Source organism: Chiloscyllium plagiosum, chromosome 1 (assembly GCF_004010195.1).
Source record: "Chiloscyllium plagiosum isolate BGI_BamShark_2017 chromosome 1, ASM401019v2, whole genome shotgun sequence".
In the NCBI taxonomy this organism is placed as follows: domain Eukaryota; kingdom Metazoa; phylum Chordata; class Chondrichthyes; order Orectolobiformes; family Hemiscylliidae; genus Chiloscyllium; species Chiloscyllium plagiosum.
The window spans coordinates 12,239,932-12,264,092 of NC_057710.1; the positions used below are offsets into that span (position 1 = coordinate 12,239,932).

Genomic DNA, 24,161 nt, shown 5'->3' on the forward strand with positions numbered 1-24,161 from the left:
TCTATGGACTTGCATGCCAAGATCCCTTTGTATGTCAGTGCTCCTAAGGGTCCTGCCATTTACTGTATACTTTCCTCTTGCATTTAACCTACAAAATGCATCATTTCACATATCCAACTTCACTTGCCATTTCTCCGTCCAACATTCTAACTGGTCTATATCCTGCTGTATTCTTTGACAACCTTCTTCATGATTCACAAATTCAACACTTTTGTGTCATCTGCAAACTTGTTGATTTGACACCTACATTTTCACTCAAATCATCCATCCATATATTACAAACAACAGATCATAGTACTGATCCTCTGGCCACAAACCTCCAGTCTCCACAACTAATCTGTGTTTTGTATGATCGAGTCAATTTTGGATCTAACTTAGCAATTTACTGTGGATTCCCAATGACTTGATCTTCTGGACCAGCATAACAGAAGAGATCTTGTCAAATGTTCAGTCATGTCCATGTGGATAACATTCACTGCCCTACCCTCATCAATCATTTTTGTCACATCCTTAGAAAACTCAATCAAATCTGTAACACAAGACCTTCCCTGCACAAACTATGTTAATAAATCCATTCTTCTCCAAATGTGAGTAAGTCCTGTTCCTAAGAATCTTCTTTTGATTGAGGGATTGCTTACGCTTCCAAGCATGCAAGTAGTCCTGTTTGGGAGCTTCACCAGGTCGAAACTTCATTTTCAGATATGCCTGATGCTGCTCTTGGCATGGCCTCTTGCACTCTCCGTTGAACCAAGGTTGATTCTAAGACTTGATGGTAGTGTTTGAGTGGGTGATATGCTGCGCCATGAGATTATGAATTCTGCTGGAGTCCAATTCTCCTGCTGTTGATGAGCCACAGCGCTTCATGGATGTCCAGTCTTGAGTTGCTAGATTGGTTTAGAGTCTGTCCCATTTAACACCGTGATAGTGCCACACAACACGACATAGGGTATTCTCAATCTGAAGATGCGACTTGTGGACCTGCAGCAAGCAGATTGGTGAGGATGAGGTCAAGTATGATTTGGAGATGCCAGTGTTGGACTTGGGTGTACAAAGTTTAAAAATCACACAACACCAGGTTGTAGTCCAACAGGTTTAATTGGAAGCACTAGCTTTTGGAGCACCGTTCTTTCACCAGGTAGTTGTGGAGTACACAGAATTTATAGCAAAAGTTTACAGTGTGATGTAACTGAAATTATACGTTGAAAAATACCTTGATTGTTTGTTGAGTCTCTCATCTGTTCAAATACCATGATAGTTTCACTTCTTTCATATGTAAATCACAAAACCTTTTTTTTTTAAAAGTTACATTCTCAGGTTAATTGTAACAATTGGTGTAAGCCAGATAAAATGTTGAAGGTATTAGCCCCCTGTGTTCTCTGTCTGTGCCATAATGTTTAGCAGGTCAGGCAGCATCCAGGGAACAGGAGAATCGACGTTTCGGGCATAAGCCCTTCTTCAGGAATGGGGAACGTTTGTCCAGCAGGCTAAGATAAAAGGTAGGGAGGAGGGACTTGGGAGAGGGGCGTCGGAAATTTCCGACGCCCCTCTCCCAAGTCCCTCCTCCCTACCTTTTATCTTAGCCTGCTGGACAAACTTTCCACATTCCTGAAGAAGGGCTTATGCCCGAAACGTCGATTCTCCTGTTCCCTGGATGCTGCCTGACCTGCTGCGCTTTTCCAGCAACACATTTCCAGCTCTGATCTCCAGCATCTGCAGACCTCACTTTCTCCTCCGCCATAATGTTTAGATTGATTCTAATCTCAAAAGTGAGTTAACAGAGTCTTACATGAATTCACATGTTTTTCTCTCTTGTTGGTTCCCTCACCACCTGTCGGAGACCTAGTCTAGCAAGTATGTCTTTTAGGACCTGACCAGCTCGATCAGTAATGTGCCGCAGAACCACTCTTGGTGGTGGACATTGAAATCCTCCACACAGAGAGTACATTTTGCACCCTTGCCATCCTTGGTGCTTCCTCCAAGGGTTGTTCAACGTGGAGTACTGGTTCATGAGTCAAGGGAGGATGGTATGTGGTAATGAGGAGGTGGTTTCCTTGTCAATGATGAGCCTGAACCCATGAGATGTCATGGAGTCCAGAGTCAATGTTGAGGACTCCAAGGACAACTCCCTCCTTACTGTGTACCATTACCAGTGGGACAGGATATATGCAAAGATGGTAATGGTGGTGTCAGGTATGATTCCAGGAATATGACTATATCAGGTTGTTGCTTGACTAATCTGTGAGACAGCTCTCCCAATTTTGGTACTAGCCTGCCAGATGTTAGTAAGAAGGACTTTGCAGTATCATGAGGCCGGTTTCTACCATTGTCGTTTCCAGTGCCAAAGTTGATGCTGGCTGGGCCTTCCGGTTTAATTTCTTTCTTGAGATGTTGTAGTAATTGATAGCACTGAGTGGCTTGGTCAGCCATTTCAGAGGGCAGTTAAGAGTCAGCTTCACTGCTATGATTCTGGAGTCACATATCAGCAAGACCCAGTAAGGTCTGGTAAGGAAATTAATGAGCTAGATGGTTTTTTCCAACAATTGATAATGGTTTCACGGTCTTCAGTAGATTCTTAATTCCAGATTTGTGTTGAATTCAAATTTCTTCATGTGGCATGGCGGGATTCCATACTGGGTCCTTGGAGCATTTGCTGAGTTTCTGAACTAAGAGTGTAGTACAGCTATTGCCTCCTGGGTACACCTAACAAATTCAGCCCCATCTGAGCCTGTAGAATTATGAGTCCAAGTCCATGTTGGGGATGTTAAAATCACCACTACAACAACCCTGTGGTTTTTACATCTTCCCATGATATGTTCCTGTAACCTCCACAGGCAATTTGGAGGCCTGTAGTGTAACCCTGTTAGTGATTGCATCTTGCTTATTCCTAAATGCTACCAATGTAGCCTTGCTGGATGAGCCCTCCCAGATGTCTTGTCTTTGTGCAGCCGTGACATTCTCCTTTATCGGTAATACAAAACTTTCCATCCTCTTAAATCCTTCTCTATCAGGCCTGAAACATTTGAAACCCTGGAATGTTGAGCGTCAGTCCTGCTTGTCGCTCAACCAAGTTTCTGTAATAGGTACCACATCGTAATTCCATGAACTAATCCAGGCTCTAAGCTCATCTGCTTTCCCTGTTATACCCCTTACATTAAAATTAATACACTTCACACTGCCAGTCCCACTGTGTTCATTAGCCTTTCGATTAGACTAGACTTGATCTTTACCTTTTCCTCAATTACTCCACTTGCTGATATCATTCCTTTTAATGATTAAATGACGAGCTGGCATTTCCTGCTGGAGGTATTTTTCTTGAGTGACCTAACTATATGTACCTATCTTTGGCCTAGATCCCTTAATTTTTTTTCTCTCTGAAGCAAAGGCATTATCTTTCTTGGATAAAGTTAACAACTGCTCTTTATGGAAATGTTTTCTAAACCTCTACCACCCTTTGTGTGTAAAAGTGCTTCCTAGGGTTTTATAGTGCCACTTGAGAGGATTTAAACTGGTGTAACAAGGGGACAGGGACAACATCAGTACATAAAATGGCTGATGAGGAGTCTGAGAACAAGGTCATAAGGCTGAGAGGAAGAATAGACACCAGGGAGTTAGCAAACAGAGGGACTGGCAGTCTGAAATAGATTTGCTTTAATGCAAGGATTCCGACATGTAAGGCCAAAGAACTTAACTTGGAATTTTGCATCTAACTATGATGTTATAGCTAATACAGACTTTGTTGAAAGAGATAAGATCAAGTTATTTTCCCTAAGATGGGGGAGTTCAAAAATAGGGGACATATTTTTCAGGTGAGATGAGAAAGTTTTAAAAAGGATATGACGGGACAACTTTTTTTTCAAGTGGTTTGTGCGTGGAATGAACTGTTAGAGGAAGTGCGTTTAGAAGAGATTTGGACAGGTACATGAATAGGCAAGGTCTTGAGGGATATGTTTTGGCCCTAGGGTGGCACGGTGGCTCAGTTGCTAGCACTGCTTCCTCAGTGTCAGGGACCCAGGTTTGATTCTAGTCTTGAGCGACTCTGTCTGTATGGAGTTTGCACATTCTCCCCGTGTCTGTGTGGGTACTCTAGTTTCCTGCCAGAGTCCAAAGATGTGCACGTTAGGTGGGTTGGCCTGGCTAAATTGCCCATATTGTCCAGGATAGTGTAGGTAGGTGGTTTCGTCATGTGAAGTACAGGGTTGTGTCTGGGTGGGATGTGCTTTGGAGGGTTGGTGTGGACTCCATGAGCTGAATCGCCTGCTTACGCACTGTAGGGATTCTATGAAGGCATATGGCACACTTGTCTCCATTGGGAGGGACATAAGGTATAAAGGTTGGCAAGTCATGTTTGGTTAGGCCATATTTGGAATAATGTGTACCGTTCTGATCACACTACTAGAAGGATGTAGAAGCCCTGGAGAGGGTACGGAAATAGATTACCAGGATCTTGCTTTGTTTCGAGGGTATTAGCTATGAGGAGAGATTGGTCAAATCTGGTTTGTTTTCACTTGAATGTCGAAGGATATGGGTTGACTTGATACAAGTTTATAAAATTGAGAGTTGTTGATAGATTGGATGGTCAGAGTCTTTTTTTCCCAGGGTGGAAATGTCAGTTAGAGTCATAGAGACGTACAGCATGGAAACAGACCCTTCAATCCAACCCATCCATGCCGACCAGATATCCCACCCAATCGAGTCCCACCTGCCAGCACCTGGCCCATATCCCTCCAAATCCTTCCTATTCATATACCCATCCAAATACCTCTTAAATGTTGCAATTGTACCAGCCTCCACCACATCCTCTGGCAGCTCATTCCATACACGTACCACCCTCTGCATAAAAAAGTTACCCCTTAGGTCTCTTTTATATCTTTCCCCTCTCACCCTAAACCTATGCCCTCTAGTTCTGGACTCCCCGACCCCAGGGAAAAAACTTTGTCGCTCATAGGTTAAAGGTAAAAAGGGGTAAGTTTAAACATTTGAGAGGCAAGTTTTTTTTACACTGAGAGCATATATACTTCAAATGCCCTTCCAGAAGAGGTGGTGGAGCCAATTACACGATCAAACATTTAAAATACATCTTGACAGATATATGAATAGGCAGGAAAAGGAAGAAAACAGACCACAGAGGCAAAAGGTTTTGGCTTAGAAAGGTGTTATCTGTTGGCGTAGTCTTGGTGGTTTGAAGTGCCTGTTCCTGTGCTGTGTTCTAGCATCTCTCCTGAATGGCCTTGCCCTGATTTCTAGACTTTGTTCCCTCATTCTAGAATCTCCAATCAGTCAAAATAAGTTATCTTTCTCTACCCTGTGTTTTCCTGATATTATCTTGAAGCCTTTGATCAGATTATCCTTTAACCTTTTAAATTTTGGAGAAAACGGCATAATCTATTTAATCTCCCCTGATAACTTAACCCTGAGGTCCAGATATTGTTCTTGTAAATCTAATATACTTAATGATCCAGTCTCTACAACCTTCTGTAGGAAAGAATCCCATAGATTTACTGCTCTCTGATAGAAGAAATTCCTGTTCATCTCTGTCTTAAAAGGGGTGATCCCTTTCTCTAAGATTAATCCATCGGCTCCTAAACTCTCCTACAACGAGAAATAACATCTCCACAGCTATCCTGGAAAAGTCCCCAAAGGATCTCGTATGTTTCAATAAGTTTGTCGTTCATTTGTCTAAACTGAAATGAATACAGCGCCAACTTGCTCAACTTCTTATTAGAAAACTAATAGATATCCAGGATCACCCAGTGAACCTGTTCTGGACTACTTTCAATACCAATATGCCTTTCCTTGGATAAGGGAATTGAGGAAACACTTCTAGGTGGAAGGAAAGTTATTCCACATTATTTCAGCTGAAATAATGTTAAATAACTACTTGGTAGTACTGAAGCTGAGTATTGCTGACGTTTTGTCAAAACTTTTTGTTTTAGGCTCGTTACGACAATTTGCATGAAGACCAATAAAGACAATAACAACCTTTTTGTACTACATGAGAGGAGAGTGCTGATTGGTTTGCAGGTGGACTCTGGTAGAGACATTGCCATGGCGAATGTCATGTTTATGATTGAAATCTATATACCAGGCTTTGTTTTTAGTTTTCAAACCAGGCACATTGACTGAGTGGATAATTTCTCAGACCAATCAGCACTGTCTTTTCCTCCAGTACAAATTTTTTTTTTCTCCCTTTCTTGGTATTCTTGCAAATTGTCTTGATTCTGTATTGTAAGTAAATTAGCTCTTGAATTAATGTTTTCATCACAATTAAATTTTCTATTAGTGTTAGATGAACTACCTGAGTGGTTTTTGTAACTTTTAAAATGAAAGTTTGCATGTGGATGGTAATTTTAATAATTAGTTCTTAGTTATTAGTCAGTTTCTAGTTTTGAGTAGCCAAGTGTCCTGAAAGGAACAGTATATTTGCAAAGATAGAAATAATGTTGTGATAAAGTAAGATGAAAAAGAATAGAAAGTAGGAAAGTAATCATAGCTTTTGCTCAATTGGGATCAGTCCTGAATAGTCAGAAGCAAACTGAAGTCTTTCAATTTCAAGTCAAGTAATCTCTCTCTCTCTCTCTCTCTCTCTCTCTCTCTCTCTCTCTCTCTCTCTCTCTTTCTTTCTTTCTTTCTTTCTTTCTCTCTAAAGGGTTTAGTTTTGGAACATGAAGAATGTATATTTTGGACACATGCAGTGTCACGACTTACTGGGTAGCACATTAGAAATCATGTTCCGCTATATCTAGAGTTAGCACAAAAATTAAAGCTTTTGAAGTAAGAACACAAAGTTCCCCAAATTTCATGATTTTCAGGCCCGGGTTAATAGCAAAGACCATGTTTCTGTACTTGCTACTTATTTTATGTAATTAGACTATAAGTAAACTGTTTTAAACCATCAATGTATAATACTGTAAAATAAAACTCTAATCCCTTTATAAATTTTCCCAGACAGATGCAGGCAGGGAATAATAGGCTCTGGGTAGAGGCTGTCAGAAGTTCATATTCATGAGTAGTTGAGATGATCCTGTTGTCTTTGTTTTTAAACAATCTACTGCTGGAGATAGTATACGTTTTATGATAGTTTTGTCCCTTTTGTGTTGTTGCTTAGTGTGTCTTTCACCCAGCCAGGGAGTGAACAATCAATCTTCACAGTGCATGGATGAGACCGTTCCATCCATTCAGTCTGTGCCAACCTATTTCCACTAATCCCACTTTCCATCACTTGGTTCATAGCTTTAAATGTTGTACTATTTCAAGTGCTAAGCTGAAGAGCTGCTTCCTAACAACTCTGTCCCTGTCATGATCTTAGACATCTCAAACAGGTCCTCCCTCAGCCTTCTGTTTGTAAAGAAAATAAGCAGAGCCTATCCAGCTTCTATTCACGGCTGAGACGCTCCATCCTAGTCAACATCCCAGTGAATCTCTTCTGCATCCTGCCCTAGGTGATGCTGTCTTCTTTCTTTCTCAAGGTCTGTTCTATTCTGTCACTTCTCCAGAGACATCTTAGAATGTTTTCATTAACATTGTCTTCTGATTACACAGGTGCATGGAGAAATCCTGTTGACATTAATCTCTAAGTTGCTTTCAATATGTAGGTATCATTTATCCCTTGTACAGTCTAAAATCTAAATTTCGTCAAACAATCCTTCTAATCCCCATGCTTGTCAGAATGTGCTTTTGAGTTGCTTTTCTCCAGATGCTTTCACTGGTTTGCAATGAACACAAGGTGGCTGGTTTGCTTATAAAAGATCTTATTAGTTAAAAGTCATAGATTATAAGTGCAGAAGGAAATATGAACTGATTTTCTTCAGGTTTAAAATTGATTTTGACTGCCGAGAACAGAGAAATGGCATCTACTCTGGTGAAGATCAAAACACTTCTCTCTATCAGGCCGAGGTAGTTAAACCGAGCATAAGGCGTTCATCATCAATAGCTGGTTACTAGTCCCTTAGATTAATCAAATTCTTGTTGCCACCCAGCTATATTTGTTCAGAGAGCCCCTTGTCTGTCAGCGCTTCAAACACTGCTTATTCAAATGATGTTATTACACTGTTAGCTTTAATGTGAGGTTATTTGTTTTTCAAAACATTCAGTACTCCTTTCGAATGCTGATGTTAAAAGTTCTTGCCCAATTCTTCCACAATTTTCAAAAGTGTAAGAATGAGAAAAGGGTTGAGGGGGTTATTTGTTTTAGACTAAATTACGAAATACAGGGAACGTTTCGAAGTAATTTTTGATATAGCTATTTAAAACTGTCAATCTTTCCAATGAATAAATATATCTAAATGAATTCTGTAGGATTGAAAATTAGAACAAATTTTATTTTCTCCAAATCTTTTCCATTGTACCTATCTGTACGTACAAAATTGAATTCAATTTTATGTGACCATGGAAACTGATTTCTGAATCAAAATTTAGGGCCGGTTTCTGCTTACACCTTCACAGTATTTGGAAAGAGATTTATTTTAAGGGGATTTAGAAATGTTGATTGACTTCACTCGCTAAGTATAAAGTATCACTAAATTCCCCATTTCAGCTGAAAGTCCAAGATATTCAGAGCTGTGCTCATGACCAGGATACATTTCATTATTTATTAAAAGCTTTATTTTGTTGAGTTTGAGAATGTAAGAATAGTTTGTGCAGCAGAGGTGCCTTCTACTGGTTGAAAAATCAGTGGAAACACAGCATTGGGTCTATCAGACAGAAACGATGCTGTTTAATAGTGCTCATCTGGACAGTGTTGGACCCCACTTGATCAGGTCCTCAATAGATACCCTTATGTACAAATAAATAGTAGGCGACATGGCCACTTTGAACCTGTTCTAATTTAAATAGATCATAGCTGATTTAATTGTATCCTCTACTCCATATTCTCTCTGACTGTTATAATAGTTCCTCCCCATGCTTACCAAGAATCTTACTACTTCTGTTTTAAAAATATTTTAAACTCAGTTCCTCCAAAGACTCGGGACATTTTGTGCAGAAAAGAACCTCATCTGTGTCTTAAATGGGCAGCTCCTTATTTTTAGACAATGACTCCTTGTATGTTCTCTCAAAAGAGGAGACGTCCTTTCCACTTTTATCCTGTCATGCCCACTTGGGATCTTGTATGTTTGTGTCACGTTACCTCTTTCCTCACTAAAATGTAGCAGATAGAAGCCTAGCTCTGCCCAATCTTTCCTCATGTGAGAACTGTCACATTCGTCAAGTAAACCTTCTCTGAACTGCTTCCAATTCGTTTATATCTTTTTCTTCAGAAGGAGGTGAATGCGGTACCCAGTGCTCCATCAGCCTGTTGGTTGGATAAAGAAGAGCGGCAGAGTGATTTCTGCTTGCCTGGGCAAAATGTATTCCTCAGTCAGCATCATAAAGGATTATCTGGTCGTTGCTCTTTGTGGAAGCTTGCTGTGCATATACTTTCTTCCCTGTTTTGTATGTTAGAATAGTGACTACATTTCAGAAAGATACTTTGCTTGGAAAGTGCATTGAGGTGTTTGCAATAATATATAAGCCTTTTGCTTTTTTCGTGAAATTGGGCAAAAATTTCCAAAATAACTTTTTTTCTTTTTTGCTTCTTATGCAGCACTGACCGGCAACCTTTCGTTCTTTTTGGTTGTCATTCAACAAAAGAAAACTTAAACTCATACAGCTTTACTTTTCCATCTGAGGGTCACCTTGTTCGAAACACAAACAACAGAGGAGGCACTGCCAGACATATGGTAATTCATTTTTCCCATCTCCTATTTTTATACATTTGATTATGCTTGTATTTTTGAAGTTGTTGCAAATTTCCCACTAAAATACTTTGTATTTCTGTCATGGATACAAAAAAAAATTATTCCTCAGGTCTGTTAGTTTGGATTTTTCATTGTTCTTGAAAGCGGAAGTTTAAGATGACAAAATGAATTTCAAAACTGTGTTCATGAATTTATTGGCAGAGGACATCTTCAAATTGGGTTGCATCCAAGTAGCTTTGCATAATGCGTCTCATAGTCATAGAGATATATAGCACGGAAACAGACCTGTCGGTACAACTCATCCATTCTGACCAGATATCCTAATCTAAACTCGTCCCATATGCCAGCATTTCGCCCATATCCTTCTAAATCCTTCCTATCCAGATACACATTCAGATTCCTTTTAAATGCTGTTGTAATTGTACCAGCCTTCACCATTTCCTCTGGCAACTCATTCCATACCCGCACCACCGTCTACGTGAAAGTGTTGCCACTTAGATCCCTTTTAAATCTTTCTCCTCTCACCCTCAGCTTAAACCCTCGAGTTCTGGACTCACCCAACCCCATATTAATCCTATCCATGCCTCTTGAGATTTTATAAACCTCTATAAGGTCACCCTTCAACCTCTGATGCTCGAGGGTGAACAGACCCAGCCTATTCAGCCTCTCCCCCATCCTTGAAAATCTTTTTTTGAACCCTTTCAAATTTCACAAAATCCTTCCAATAGGAAATACACCAGAATTGCACGCAACATTCCAAAAGTGGCCTAACCAATTTCCTGTACAGCTGCAACATGACCTCCCAACAGCGATACTCTATACTCAATACCAATATAGGAAAGCATACCAAGTGCCGCCTTCACTATCCTATCAACCTGCAACTCTACATTTCAAGGAGCTATGAACCTGCACTCCAAGGTCTTTGTTCAGCAACACTCCACAGGACCATAACATTAAATGTATAAGTCCGGCTCTGATTTGCCTTTCCAAAAGGCAGCATGTCACATTTATCTAAATTAAACTCCATCTGCCACTCCTCAGCCTATTAGCCCATCTGATCAAGATCCCATTGCACTCTGAGGTAACCACCTTCGCTATCCACTACACCTCCAATTTTGGTGTCATCTGCAGACTTACTAACTATCCCTTCTGTGTTCATATCCATATAATTTTAAAAAAAGTGCACCCAGCACTGATCCTTGTGGCACACCACCGGTCAGAGGCTCCCAGTCTGAAAAGCAACCCTTCACCACCATCCTCTGTCTTCTATCTTCAAGCCAGTTCTCCCTGTATTCCATGAGATCTAATTTTGCTAACCAGTTTATGATGAGAAATCTTGTCGAATGCCTTCTTGAAGTCTATTTCGATCATGTCCACTGCTCTGTCCTCATCAATCCTCTTCGTTACTTCTTCAAAAAACTCAATCAAGTTCTTAAGACAAGATTTCTCATGCATAAAGCAATGCTGACTATTGCTAATCAGTCCTTGCCTTTTTAAATACATGTAAATCCTGTCCCTCAGGATTCCCTCCAACAAGCAAATCTTTAGCAGGACTTATACACATAATGGTATACTTATACACTAGGGAGTGTTGCTGAATGAAGAGACCTTGGAGTGCAGGTTCATAGCTCCTTGAAAGTGGAGTCGCAGGTAGATAGAATCGTGAAGAAGGCGTTTGGTATGCTTTCCTTTATTAGTCAGAGTATTGAGTACAGGAGGTGAGAGGTAACAGTGTGGCTGTGCAGGACATTGGTTAGACCACTGTTAGAATATTGTGTGCTGTTCTGGTCTCCTTTCTATCGGAAGGATGTTGTGAAACTTGAAAGGGTCCAGAAAAGATTTACTATGGATGTTGCCAGGGTTGGAGGATTTGAGCTATAAGGAGATGCTGAATAGGCTAGGGCTGTTTTTCCTGGAACATCGGAGGTTGAGGAATGACCTTTATAGAAGTTTACAAAATTGAGGGGCATGGATAGGATAAATAGACAAAGTCTTTTCCCTGGAGTCAGGGAGTGCAGAACTAGAGGGCATAGGTTTAGGGTGAGAAGGGAAAGATATAAAAGAGACCTAAGGGGCAACTTTTTCATGCAGAGGGTGGTATGTGTATTGAATGAGCTACCAAAGGAAGTGGTGCAGGCTGGTACGATTTCAACATTTTAAAAGGCAATTTGGATGGGTATATGAATAGGAAGGGTTTGGAGGGATATGGGCCGGGTGCTGGCAGGTCGGACTAGATTGCGTTGGGATATCTGGTTGGCATGGATGGGTTGGACCAAAGGATCTGTTTCTATGACTCTAACTTGCCCACCACTGATGTCAGCCTCACTGGCCTATATTTCCCTGGCTTTTTCTTATGAACTTTCTTAAATCTCATCAGATTTATTTTGTATCTAAGACTGATGTTGGTTAATTTAAAAAGAACACTGTCAAGACTGGTGGCAAGATTTAAACTTTGACAGGCTTATTGATGACGATCTCTTCCATAAGTCCAGACAACAACCTTAATCTTGTTTTTTGTCAGTTCATTTTTGGTTCTCCGGAATACCACTTCACATCTTTCTTTAGTGTTGATCAAATGGCTTCCCACCTATTCGCTCCACCCTCCCCTCTGACCTATCACCTCCATCCCCACCCCATTCACCTATTGTACTCTTTGCTACCTTCTCCGCAGCTCCCCCCTCCCCACTCCTCCCATTTATCTCTCCACCCTTCTATTCCTGATGAAGGGCTTTTGCTCAAAAAGTCCTTTTTTTTTTTTGTTTTTTTTCCTGCTCCTCAGATGCTGCCTGACCTGCTGTGCTTTTCCAGCACCACTCTGATCTAAACTCTGGTTTCTAGCATCTGCAGTCCTTACGTTTGGCTGGCTTCAACAGTAGCTTACATCAGAGTTTTTGATAGCACAGATACAATAAATAGAATCAAATTGTTAGGAAAGCCCATTTATTTGCGATATGGAAGTATTAAAAAAAACTGGTAGCTGGCTTTGGACATCTTCCAAATAGCGGAGTTGTTCAAAATTGGGCGATGGAAGATACAGGCAGTGTCACACTGCTTTCTAATCATCTTGGAAACCAACAAATATATTTTACATATTCAAACGAAAGGATGAAGGGCTAGCCGTAATAACTGCAAACAAAACATCAGACTTTAGATTATGTCAGTATGCATTGCAATCGTCTCTTCTAAAGACGAGTACAGAGGAACCTCGATTATCTGAATATCAATTATCCGAATTTTGGATTACCAGAAGAAGATCTCAAGTCTCGTAAAAACATTACATCAAAGAAGTGTTCCCAACACAGGTGCAATGATGGTGTCTTTTGTTTACAATGATTAAAAGTGACTTTGGCTTGCTGAAATGCTGCCAAGAACAGTCCTGGACATCGATAGGACCCCAGGCACCGTCTCCAAATGACTAATCTCGGTCTCGCTCTGGCTCCAAATGAAGACAGATGGAATGACAATCTGGGCAAATTCAGAGCACTGAATACACCAGCCCAGTCCAAAGCTTTTGTATCCAAGTACGCGTAGAGCTTGTCCATAAGGGATGGCTGTTTTCATGTTTTGGGTGGAAGCTGGAGAAGTGTAGCATTGAGAGGTTGTCTGTGGGTTTGCAGTAGTGTGTGGTGCTGAGGTGTCCATCCTTGTTGGAGATGCATGTGTCCATGAATGAGACAGATAGTAGAGAGTAGTCCATAGTGAGTTTGTTGGTGGGACGAAGCTTGTTGATATCACTGCGAAGTTTTATCAAAGCTTTCACCCAAAACACATTTTAAATCAGCCATCCCTTATGGACAAGCCCTATACGTACTCCGGATCTGTTCAGATGAGGAGGAACGTGACGGGCACCTGGAAGGACTCTGGGTTCCATCATAAGAACGGGATATGATGCTCAATTCATCAACTGCCAGTTCAGACATGCCACAGCAAGGAACTGTGATGACCTCCTCAGGAGACAGGCACCTGCTGTAACCGACAGGGTACCCTTCGTTGTCCAGAACTTCCCAGGAGCCAAAAAACTACGCCATGTTCTTCGTGACCTGCAGCACGTTATCAATGAGGATGAGCACTTTGCCAAGACCTTCCCCACACCTCCACTGCTCACCTTTTAAATAACTACCAAACCTCCAACAGATCATTGTTTGTAGCAAATTGCCCGGCTTACAGGACAACTCCCATACAATCCTGTCATGGTATACGCTGCAAGACGTGTCAGTGTGTGGATATGGACACCACCAATACACGTGGGGACACCTCCTCCCACCATGTATGTGGCAGGTACTCATGTGACTCAGCCAACACTGTCTATCTTATACGTTGCAGGCAAGGATGCCCTGAGGCATGGTACATTGGGGAAACTGAGCAAAGGCCACGGCAACGAATGAATGAGCACTGCACAGCAATCAACAGGCAGGAGTGTTCCCTTCCAGCTGGGGAACACTTCAGTGGTCCAGGGCATTCGACCTCAGACCTTAGGGTGACCATCCTCCAAGGCGGACTTCGGGACAGGCAGCAGCGAAAAGTGGCCGAGCAGAGACTGATAGCTGAGTTCCGTACCCATAGGGAGGGCCTCAACCGGGACCTTGGGTTCATGTCACACTACAGGTGACCACCATTGCACTACACACTCACATGCACTCCTATACACACATACACACAGGCACACGTATACACAGACACTCTCTCAAACACTCTCTCACTCCTACAGACACACACTCCCACACTCTCACATGCATCCTCTCTCAGACCTGGACACTTTACACTCTGGTGCACACACATACACTCACAACCCCCCACCCCAGACACAGGAGGACACATGCACGTTTGTGGGGTGAATTTGTACTTGCAGAGTTACATTGTACTTTGCTCAAAAACTGCATGAACCCATGTAAGACTCTGTTAATTAGAATTAGTCTAAACATTATGGCACAGACCGGGAACACAGGGTAGCTATCCTTCAACATCTTAACATCTTATCTGGCTGTTGCCAATTGTTACAGTTAACCTGAGAATGTAACTTTCTTTTTTAAAATAAAAAGTTTTGTGATTTACATATGAAAGAAGTCAAACCATCAGGGTCATCCAACAGATGAGAGACTCCACAAACAATCAAGGTATTTTTCAATGTATAATTTCAATTACATCACACTGTAAACTTTTGCTGTAAATTCTGTGTCTTACAATTGTGTTTTCCACAATCACCTGATGAAGAGCAGTGCTCTGAAAGCTAGTGCTTCCAATTAAACTTGTTGAACTATAACCTGGTGTTGTGATTTTTAATTCAGAGAATGGTTTGCCTTTCCATCTTTCCATCAAAGTGCATGATGTTACGCTGACCCGTGTTAAACTCCATCTGCCACATATTGGCCCACTCTCTTAACCTATTTATATTCATTCATAAGGTTCTTATTTCCTCATTACTTTGTACTATCCCGCCTATTTCTGTGCCATCTGCAAATTTGGCTATAGAGCCTTCTACCCTTGTATCCAAGTCATTAATGTAGATTGTAAATAGTTGGGCTCAAGGACTGAACCCTGTGGCACCCATTAGTTACTCTTTTCTTTTGTCCATCAGCCAGTCACCTATCCAAGCTAATAAATTACATATAATCCAATACAATCCAATGTCATGAATTAACCTTTTGTGCAGCACCTTATCAAATGCCTTCCACAAATACAGATATATTGCTTTACAGGATTGCCATTATCCACTTTGCTCGTTACATCTTTGAAGAACTAGCAAATTAATCAAACATGATTTGTCCTTCATGCTGACTCTGATGGATAACGTTTTGACTTTGCAAATATCTTGATATTGCTTCCTTGCTAATTGATTCTCACCCTTTCCCAACAACAGATGTCAAACTAACTGGTGTGTAAATTCCCATATATTGCCTCTCTTTTTGAATAAGGGCATTACATTTGCAATTTTCCATGTCCAGGGAATGTTGCAATATTGTAACCAGTGGATCCACTATTTCCGCTGCCACTTCCTTTAATACCCTAGGATGTAGGCCATTAGACCAGAGGACTTGTCCGCTGTCAGTGCTAATAGTTTGCTGAGTACCTTTTCCTTATCGTTATTGATTGTTCTAAGTTCTACCCTTTCAACTGCCTCTGACTTGCCTGTTCCAGTAGGAACATTACTACTGTCTTCCATCATGAAAACTAAAACAAAGAATTGATGTAACATCTCTGCCATCTGTGTTCCCCAGTATTAATACTGCGGCTTCATCTTCGAAGGGGCCACCACTTACCTTTAACAACTCTATTCCCTTTTATATTTGTATATAAGGTATTGCTAGTTTTCCTTTACAATTTACCTTAGCTCTTTTAATTTAATTTTTTATTATCCCTTTCTTTATATTTGAAAGTTTGCCAATCTTCCAGTCTGCCACTGGCCTTTGCAATATGGTGTACCCAAATTTGTTACTTTATATTGTACTTAACCGCCTTGTTTGGCCATGGATTTATTTTTTTGACCACCTCACCAATCTTTCTTCCTCACTAGGATATGTTTTAGTTGTGAAGAGTTGAGGATCTCCTTAAACAACTGTCACTGCTAATCCATCTTGCCTTTTAGGCTTTCTGCCCAATCTACTCAGGCCATCTGTCCTTATGCCTATGTAATTTCCTGTGATCAGTTCCAGAACAGTGGTGCAAGACTCTACTTTCTTACCCACAAACTGAATTTTGAATTCTATCATACTTTGATCATGACTCCTGAAAGGATTCTTAACTATGATGTCATCAATTGATCTCTCCTCATTACACAATACCAAATCCAGTGTAGCCTGTTCTCACAACATACTGCTCCAAGAAACAATCTCTAATACATTCATTGAACTCTGCCTGTCGGCTACCCTTGCTAATTTGATCCTTCCAATCTATGTGCACGTTAAATATCACCCATGATATTGCCATATCTTTCTTGCAAGCCTCTAATATTTCCTGGTTTATACTGTGCCCCACTGTGGAGCTTTTGTTTGGGAGCCTGTAGATTATTTCTACTCAGACTGATTCGACATCTTGATCTCCTGTACTTATTTCTCATTACAACACTGATCTCTTATTTTACCAGCAAAGCTATACCACCTCCTTTTTCTTTGTCTATCTTTCTGAACTGCTGAGTACCTTTTGGGTGTTCAAATTCCAGACTTAGTCTACTTGTGACCATGTCCCAGTAATCGCTACCAAATCATACCCTTTGTTTCTATTTGTACCATTAACTCATTAATTTTTTTTCAAATGCTTTGTGCATTTAGATACAAACTTTTAAAATTTGTTCTACTGATAAGTTTCCTTACTCTTTTATAATTCCTTGGTGCATAAAGACATTTGTGTTCTGTCCCTCACCTTTATTGTCTGGTAACCATCCACCAAATCGCTAACCTGTACGCTTACCTCCTTTTAATTGGGATTTTCCAGTTACCCCAAAACTGAACCCCACTCCACCCCATTTAGTTTAAAGCTCTGTCTACAGCCCCAGTTACATGACGCTAGGATTCTGGTCCCATCACAATTCAGGTGAAGACCGTCCCATCCGAACAGATCCCCATTTCTGCCATACTGGTGCCAATGTCCCATGAAATCAAAGCCGTTCACACCAATCTTTAAACCACACATTTCATTGAGTCATAGAAATGTACTGCATGGAAACAGATCCTTTGGTCCAACACGTCCATGCCGACCAGATATCCCAACCCAATCTAATCCCACTAGCCAGCACCCTGCCCATATCCCTCCAAACCCTTCCTATTCATATACCCATCCAGATGCCTTTTAAATGTTGCAATTGCACCAGCCTCCACCACTTCCTTCTGGCAGCTCATTCCATACCTGTACCACCCTCTGTGTGAAAAAGTGCCCCTTAGGTCTCTCCCTATATTTTTCCCCACTCACCCTAAACCCTCTAGTTCTGGACTCCCCAACCCCAGTGAAAAGACTTTGCCTATTTACCCTATCCATGCCCCTCATAGTTTTGTAAACCTCTATAAGGTTACCCCTTAGCCTCCGATGCTCCAGGGAAAACAGTCCCAGCCTGTTCAGCCTCTCCCCATAGCTCAAACCCTGGCAACATCCTTGTAAATCTTTTCTGAACTGTTTTAAGTTTCACAACATCTTTCCGATAGGAACGGGCCCAGAATTGCACGCAATATTCCAACAGTGGCCTAACCAAATGTCCTGTACAGCCGCAACCTGACTTCCCAACTCCTGTACTCCATACTCTGACCAATAAAAGAAAGCATACCAAACGCCTTCTTCGCTATCCTATCTACTTGCGACTCCACGTTCAAGGAGCTATGAATCTGCACTCCAAGGTCTCTTCGTTCAGCAACACTCCCTAGGACCTTTACCATTACATTTACCTGCTTAATTTTATTGACCTTGTCTCAGTTAGCTCGTGGCTCAGGTCCAGAGATGATTACCTTTTTTTGGTTCTGCTTTTTAATTTCGCTCCTAGTTGGTCATAATCTGTTAACAGAACCTCTGCCCTAGTTTTATCTATGTAATTAGTATCTAAGTGGACCACAATAACTGGATTTTTATCCTCCCAATCCGTTTCTCTGCAGCCCAAATGAAAGAGCCCAAGCCCAAGCACCAGGTAGACAACATAACCTTTGGGAGTCTTAGATACTGTTCTGTGTCCAGGATCATGCCCCTAACTTTACGATCCCCAATTACAACTACACTTCTCTTCTTTCCTCCCCACTTGAATAGCTTCCTGCACCATGATGCCCGGGTCAGTTTCCTCATCTTCCCTGCAGTCCCCATTCCCATCCGCAAAGGGAGCGAGACTCTCGAACCTGTTCGATATAGACAAGTGTACGTTAGTTAACTGCACGCTCATTTCTCAACTAAATGTTAAACAATTCCTGTAGACTGAATTAGATGGCCAAGAGATAAGTTGATATTTTATCTTCAATGTTGAAAACATTGTTAATGATTCTTTGGAAAGTTTCAGTATAATAGCCAGAAGTTTTTTTTTAGTCACATTCATTTGGGTTCTTAATTTAGTTGTCTGCACAAGATATATTCGGAGTTGTGACAAAAAAGCATGCTCTGGGAAATACTACAAAGTTACAAGCTAATCCTTATGGCTGTCTTTTTTTAAATGGTTGTGCTTCATTTGTTAATTCTGAACTTAGATCAAACTTTGTTTTTGTCTGAAAATGTGGAGAATTGTTATTTGCTTGTTTGCCAGGTTTAGATGAAATAATACAAATACAATAATAACTTCTAGGTTGTGCAGTGCACATCTCCCAGAGGGCCTTTAGGATGCTCAAGGACATTCTTTTTTGGAAATTCACATGTACCTTATATGGGTAAGCTGATCTTTAAATATTTCATGTGTTTCTATATTTGTAATGATTTTCAGAAATTAAATGAATGCCTATTTTAATTCAATTCTTGCAGGCAAAGACAACAATCAACAGAAAAATAATGAACTCTTGTAAGTTTTACTGACTCTCTATGCCATCTTTAAGAATAAAGACATGAATAATGGTATAGGATCAGTGTTAGCTACAGTGGCTATCAAAATTGTTTTTTATAAAGTTGAAAATCTGAGAATTGTTGTTGTAAAATAATTTATAGCTCGGAATAGGATTTGAAAGAAACTAGCTTTGCAATAGCTGCCAAGTTGTTTTACTTTTCTACGGAGTTCATTTGATCTGTGCCCATGTACAATTAGTTTTTGTGCAAGTGATATTTCATATTTTTGGCAAATTTAAACCGATTTGTCTGAGAAAGTATGCCTTTGTTCTTTAACGTCAATTATTTGTCAAATGATTTAACTTCATGGGGCGGCCACAGATCTGGAGCTGAACTGGACAGCCATAAACACTAAGTCCTCCGTATCTGTGAGAGATAGGGCACAGACAGTAAGCATGGATACCACAGTCATGTACCATGAAGGACCACACAATGTTTACTGAAAGCAAACAAGATGTGAGACTGCGGAATTTAAAGATGGGACCTCGGGCTGGCGTAATGAGGATGCGGATCTGTGGGTAGTGAATCAGTGTATAATGAAGATTTTTTGCAATAACTGTAGCGACAAGAGCAGGTCAGAGGCTGGGAGTTGTGATGAGGAACTCGCTTCTTGGTGCCCTAAAACCTGTCTGTTATCTCCGAGGCACAAATCCGAGTGATGACGAAATACTCTCCAGTTGCCTGGATTAGTGCAGCTCCTATAATATAGAAGAACAGAGCACAGGAACAGGCCCTTTGGCCCGTAATGTCTGTGCTGACCATGTGCTATTCTAATCTACCTGCATATGGTCCATATCCCACTGTTCTTGCTTGTTCATGTGTCTGTCTAAATGCTGCTTAAACTTTGCTATTGTATCTGCTTCTACCACCTCCCCTGGAAGTGTGTTTTAGGTACCTGCCACCCTTTGATTGATTTTGTGTGTTTTTTTTTAAATATATTACCTTTCCTTGCATTATCTCCTTTAAACTTGCCCATCTCACCTTCAACCTAAACCCCTTAGCATTTGACATTTCCACTCTGGGAAAGAGATTCTGATTCCCCACCTCTCATAATTTTATTTACTTCTGTCAAGTCATCCCTCAGCATCTGACGTTGTTGTGAAAATAATCCAAGTTTGTCCGACCTCTCCTGATTAGCTGATGCACTTCAATCCAGGCAACATTCTGGTAAATGTCTTCTGCATCCTCTCCAAAGCCTCCACCTCCCTTCTTACAGTGTAGTGACTAAAACTGCATAGAGTACTCCAAATGTGGCCTGAGCAAAGTCTTCATAAGTTGCAAAATGATTTGCCAATTTATACTCAGTGCTCTGACCAATGAATGCAAGCATGCTGTATCCCTTCTTTACCATCTTATCTACTTATGTTGTCACTTTTAGGGAGTTATGGACTTGAACCCCAAGCTCTCTTTGTACATGAGCACTCCTAAGGGTCTGGCCATTTACAGTATACTAATTTCTCGCATTTGACCTCATCTGTTCAGATTAACATTTATCTGCCATGTTAATACCCAACTTTCCACTTGATCAATATCCTACTGCATCCTTTGATGTTCTTCATCACTATCCACAATTTTCGTGTTATCTGCAAACTTATATTCAAACCGCTGTCCTTTTCATTCAAATCTATTACAAACAACAGTAATCCCAGCAATGATGGGACTCCACTATACACAGACCTCAGTTGGAGAAACACCCCTGCATAATATGCCTTCTATGGCCAAGCCAATTTTGTATCCGTCTTGCCAGCTTACCATGTGATTTGATCTTCTGCACCAGCGTACCATGAGGAACCTTGTCAAATACTTCACTCTAATCCATGTGGACAACATCCACTACCTTACCCTTTTCAGTCACCTTTGTCATTTCCTCAAGGAACTCTACTAACTTTGTGAGACAAAACCTCTGCTGAAGATAAGCTGACTCTCCCGAGTAAGTCTTTTCTTGTCAGTCCAGCTGAGTCCACAAAAAGATCAACCATGATCTTACTGAATGGCGGAGTAGGCTCTAAGGACCAGATGTCCTGCTCCTGCTCTTAGTTCTTACGTTCTTATGTTCCCCAAGTGCAAGTAACTTCCTGGATTATCCCTGTTGCCCTTCTTGAACAAAGTAATGATTTTAACTATTCTTGGATCTTCTGGAACTTCAACTATGGCTAAAGAGAATAGGAAGATCTCTTTCAATGCTTGAGCAATTCCTTCCCTTACTGCCTTCAGTATCCTGGGCTAGATCATATCAGGCTCAGGGCCTTATCTGACTTGGTGTTTTTGAAGATGCTCAACACCACCACTTTCTTAATAGCAATGTTCCTCAATTTCAACAAATCCCCCTCTAAACTTAGCAACATCAATATCTTTCTCCTTGGTGAAAAGTGATGTGAAGTATTCGGTATCTCGGTTTCCTAAACCTTACAAATGCTTCCTTTTTCTTTTTAACAAAACTTAGAAAATCTATCATCATCCACCGTTCCTGAATCTTGCCTTCGGTTTCATCCTCACTAGAACATGAAGCCCTTGAACTTCAGTCAAATAGATTTCAAAAGACTCCCACGTTGTCAGATACGAATTTTCCTTCAAACAGCTGGCCCAATCCTATTGTAATTAGCCTTACGCTGATTTCCCGCAACACTCAAAAGCTTGACAGAAAGCAGCCCACCGCTTGGCACCCAGGCTTTCCCCGACCGTATTCACTGCATCAATGTTGTATAGTCTTGGCAATGTGCACTAAAACAAGCTGTATTGCAGCAACTTAACAAGGCACTATTGATACTTTTTCTAAATCCATAATATCCACCATCCGGAAGGACAAAGGCAGCAGGTGCATGGGCCCAACCATGTTCCTTCATTGACACGGAGGCCAAATTTTGGAATTCCCTTTCTAACAGTGTTGTAGCTATACCTGCACAGTCCAATCTGCAGTGGTTCATGAAGGTGGTTGGCCACTACCACCAGTACTACCACCATTTAGGATTGGGCAGTAAGTGCTAGCTGTACCCCATGACATGACATGTGGAAGAAGAATAAAAATTGATAAAATTGAATTAAATAATTCTCATCACTTATGCTGCACATGGAGCTATTATTGGTAATTTTCCCATTTTCAGACTGCGAACAGCTTTGAATGTATGACTTAAAAGATGACCTTCTGGCATTAAATATATGAAGTACTTGCTCATCTTTTATTCACTTATTTAGTACCCAAATATGCTTTCAAATTTTGTCAAGAAATAAATTATTTTATGGCATTGTCAATTTATTTGTACTACTTGTCAGTTTTTTTTTCGTTCATTTACTTGAAAGCCAAAAAGTTTAGCTTTAAGAATTATCAGTTTGTGCACCGTGCAGATAGTGGATGATATTTGAACTTATGCCCATCATTCATGCAAGTGGAGCATCTTCTATTAAACTCCTGACTTGTGTCTTTGGATAGTGGGAGGGCTTTGTGCAGTCAGGAGATAAGTTACTCAGCATAGAATTGCTCTTTCAGGTGCAATAATAATATGGCTGTTAACCCTCCTATTGTAGACAGGAACAGCTGCATAGTAGTGTTACACAATTATTAGTTTACAGCAATGTGGAATGGGTGACATCAGATTGGCCACTTTGTTAAAAAGAAATTCTGTGAGGTATCTTGAAAGACAGTTGATCTGATTTCAACATTTTCAGTTTAACAGCAGAAATTCAGTTTTCACACTGGCAGTGTATGGTTTGGTGTCTTTAAATGGATGCAACAGAATTGTTATTTGAATTTGCTCTAGTTCAGAGGGGTGTGAAGTACCTAATTGAAAGAAGGACTACTAATCCTTGAACTGACGTTGAGCATAGAGTTATAGTCATACAGCACAGAAACAAGCCCTTCAGCCCAACTAATCCATGCTGTCAAGGTTTCCTAAACTGAATGAATCCTATATGCCTGCGCTTGGCCCATTTGCCTCTAAACCTTTCCTATCTATGTACCTGTCCAAATGTCTTTTAAATGTTAGAATTGTATTTGCCTTGACCACATCCTGTGGCAGCTTGTTCCATTCTCTGTGTGAGAAAGTTGCCCCACAGGTCCCTTTTAAATCTGACTCCACTCATCTTAAATCTGTGCCATCTAGTTTTAGATTTGGCTACCCTAAGGAAAAGACCTTGACTATTCACATTTTATCTATGCTCCTCATGATTTTATAAACTTTCAAAGCATGGAGGACAAGGACAGAGGTCATAAGTGTGGATGAGAATTAAAAAGACAGGAGACCAGAAACTCGTACATACAGGCTGAGTGAAGTTGCTTCACAAAGTAGTCACTCAACTAGCATTTAGTCTGTATTTAGTACAGCAGGCTGCACCATGGATAATAAATATGGTGAACAAAATTGAAGAAGAGCATGTAAATTGCTCTGGTAAAAAATCTTAAAGTAAGGGAACACTTAAGAAGCAGCGATCATAATATGGTAGAGTTCAGTCTGCAGTTTGAAAGAGAGAAGGCAAAATCGGATGTAATGGTGTTGCAGTTAAATAAAGGTAATTATGAGGGCATGAGAGAGGAACTGATGAAAATGGACTGGAAGCAGAGCCTAGCGGGGAAGACAGTAGAGCAAAAATGGCAGGAGTTTGTGGGTATAATTGAGGACACTGTTCAGAGGTTCATCCCCAAGAAAAGAAAGATTATCCAGGGAGGGATTAGACAGCCATGGCTGAGAAAGGAAGTCAGGAAATCTATCAAAGAAAAAGAGCGATCCTATAAAGTGGCCAAGAGCACTGGGAAATCAGAAGATTGGGAAGGCTTCAAAAACAAACAAAGGATAACAAAGAGAGAAATAAGGAAGGAGAGGATCAAATATGAAGGTAGGCTAGCCAGTAATATTAGAAATGATAGTAAAAGTTTCTTTCAATACATAAGAAACAAACGACAGGCAAAAGTAGACATTGGGCCACTTTAAACTGATGCTG

General features: G+C 40.7%; 1 protein-coding gene across 4 annotated transcripts in view; it reads left to right on the forward strand.

The window, feature by feature from the left end:
- Positions 1-24,161, forward strand: part of dnaaf9 (dynein axonemal assembly factor 9) — a 227,511-nt gene that overhangs the window by 47,100 nt on the left and 156,250 nt on the right. For all 4 annotated transcript variants that reach the window (XM_043696504.1, XM_043696418.1, XM_043696328.1 and 1 more), the window contains 3 exons: positions 9,581-9,716; positions 18,979-19,060; positions 19,152-19,188. In XM_043696504.1, the coding sequence (XP_043552439.1) occupies positions 9,581-9,716; positions 18,979-19,060; positions 19,152-19,188 (255 nt within the window). The remainder of the gene's footprint in view (positions 1-9,580; positions 9,717-18,978; positions 19,061-19,151; positions 19,189-24,161) is intronic.